Source organism: Austrofundulus limnaeus, unplaced genomic scaffold (genome assembly GCF_001266775.1).
Source record: "Austrofundulus limnaeus strain Quisiro unplaced genomic scaffold, Austrofundulus_limnaeus-1.0 Scaffold851, whole genome shotgun sequence".
In the NCBI taxonomy this organism is placed as follows: domain Eukaryota; kingdom Metazoa; phylum Chordata; class Actinopteri; order Cyprinodontiformes; family Rivulidae; genus Austrofundulus; species Austrofundulus limnaeus.
Genome location: NW_013953253.1, coordinates 147564 through 150311, shown reverse-complemented (window position 1 = coordinate 150311; position 2748 = coordinate 147564). Strand labels below are relative to the sequence as shown.

The window sequence follows — 2748 nt, the reverse complement described above, 5'->3', positions numbered from 1 at the left end:
GCTCTAGGACAAAGTATGCAGGAGGAGAAGCATGGCAAAGTGGAGATGACTTGGATGGGAAACGAATCACAATAGTGGTAGCAGAAAAAAGCTGCAGTTAGCAAAAAAGAAGCTAAAATTAGCACAACGAAAGTAAAAAGAGCGGAACCAGAACAAAAGATGTGAGGTGCTGTAAAGATTTATAAACATTTTAAGGGATTTTAAGGATGTTGAAAACAGCTTCATTCATACTCAGAGGGGAAACAGCGGCTGAAAAACCAAAAATCGTAGCTGGAATGTCCAGAAGGAGCTGAGCGTTTTAAGGATACATGCTGAAAACCGTACGGCAGAAAAAAACGACCTCGTTCACAACAAAGTTGAACAAACGGCAGCAGAGACGAACAAAGTGACGTTTTCTCTGTGATCCACAGAGATCTGTCTGAAAGCGGTGCAGCGGGGGCCGTGTCCCGGCTCTGACAGGAGGTTTGCCTTCAACCCAGAAAGCAGGCGATGCCAGCCGTTCTCCTACAGCGGCTGTGGAGGAAACGAGAACAACTTCCGGAGCCGCAGGCTCTGCTACTACCAGTGCATCAGAACCAGCAAGGGTACGTCCACAGAACCAGTCAGCACCTTCTGGTGCTCACAGCTCACGACGCTAACGCTACATGTTCTGCTGCTTCTTCAGGTCATGAGAAGATGATCAAAATAAAGAAGAAGAACGTAAAGAAGATTTTAAACCGTTCGGTCCGAACACACATGTAATTATGTCTGTTATATTTTCAGCTTTTCACGACTCTTAAACCTGAAAAATGATTCATCAGGACAGAAACTTTTATCAAGAATCAGAATTAATTTCACAGAAATGAAGCTGCTGCAACAATTAGATTCAACCAATGAAAACAAGGAGAAAATAGACAAAATATAAATAATANCTATGCATCCATCCATCGATCATCCATCCATCCATCCATCATCATCTATGCATCCTTCCATCATCCATCCATCCATCCATCCATCCATCCATCCATCATCATCTATGCATCCTTCCATCATCCATCCATCCATCATCCATTCATCCATCCATCCTCCATCTATGCATCCATCCATCGATCATCCATCCATCCATCCATCATCATCTATGCATCCTTCCATCATCCATCCATCCATCCATCCATCCATCCATCCATCCATCCATCCATCCATCATCATCTATGCATCCTTCCATCATCCATCCATCCATCATCCATCCATCCATCCATCCATCCATCCATCCATCCAACCATCCATCGAATAAATTATCCACCCATCCAACCAATCAACCAACCAACGACCCACCTAATGGACAAACCAGTACCTCCCTCCCTACCTATATATGGGGAAAATTCAATTTCACACATCAAAACCTGAATAAACTGAGTTTAGGTGACATTTCCCCTCCGCTGCATGGCTGCGTGTGCTCTGGAAGAGAAAAGTGGAAGATGATGGGAATTATACGACAAGGAAAAAGAGAGGACGGAGGTAAAAATGATTTAAGAACGATGGGAGGACAAACGCAAAGGGAGAGGAGATTTCATCGAGCCGACATGACCTGCAGCTATTTGCAGCAGCAATAGTTTTCTCCTGGCTGTTATTAAAGCAGATTTCTTCCAGCCCACACACACACACACACACACACACACACACACACACACACACACACACACACACACACACACACACACACACACACACACACAGTCCTAACAGACACACAGGGGAGGATTAGCAGAGCAACGTATTTTATAGGTTCCCTCAAAGGAAAACACAATTGTGATCGACACCAGCACATTGTGTAACACTTGGCTTCTTGTTAGCTAGCTGTGCCAGTTGTTACTCTGCTGCCATAACCATAGTGATCAACTGTAATGATCCATTTTCAAATAAGACTCTTTTATTGGTTTGCTGTTCATCCTTTGACTGTCACCACCTGTAAAGACACGTTTAATGTGATCTGAATGGTCCTGATTTTCGTTATGTACTTTCAAACTGGAGAAACTATGATGTAGCAGAAAACTACAGGAAATCTGAACCAGAATCTCTTTTTCTGAATGAATCCTTTTTAACAGCTTTTGAGCAGATCTATCATAAAACTGTGTTTTCTGCTCATCGTTGTGAAAGGAGCAGAAATGTGTGACAGGAATATTCATGGCAGCAGTTTATCCAGCTGGTGTTGTGAAGTTAAAACCAGAGTTTTAAAGTAACTAAGTACAAATACTTTGTTACTGTAATTAAGTAGAATTTTTGGGTATCTGTACTTTACTTGATTAATTATTTTTCAGCCTACTTTTTACTTTTACTCCTTACATTTTAAAAAAAGGTAAGTAGAAAGTCATTACTTCTAATTCGTTTTGACTTGTTATTGTTAAAAAATATCCTGATAAACTGCACCTCCAGGATAGAGTGAATTTAATTTTGGTTGGATGAGAAGTATAAATATATACGATTCTGATACTGTATTTAGTTTGTATACAATTAATCAAAGCTGCGCGCCATTAGAAAAACAATTTTTTGAAGAGGTCACCTTCCAGTAAGTGTATTTTGAAAAATCTAACCTTTCATTTTTACTTAATACTTTTACTTTTGATACTTAAGTACAAAATAAATCAGATACTTTAAGACTTCTACGCAAGTAATATTCTTAGTAATATGTTTTCCTTTTTCATAAATCCTATAGTTAGACTTAGGTTTCCTGAATTATTCTTCATTTCTGCTGCTATAGACTTAGACTGC

The 2748-nt window shown here is 40.1% G+C and overlaps 1 protein-coding gene across 1 annotated transcript; it reads left to right on the top strand.

Moving 5' to 3' along the window:
- Nucleotides 1-410: 410 nt before the first annotated feature.
- Nucleotides 411-890, top strand: tfpia (tissue factor pathway inhibitor a; the record flags this gene model as incomplete). The annotated part of the gene is given in 2 exon segments (XM_014029084.1): nucleotides 411-584; nucleotides 665-890. Coding segments are annotated over 2 exon segments (251 nt in total), but the record flags the coding sequence as incomplete, so codon positions are not given.
- Nucleotides 891-2748: the final 1858 nt, after the last annotated feature.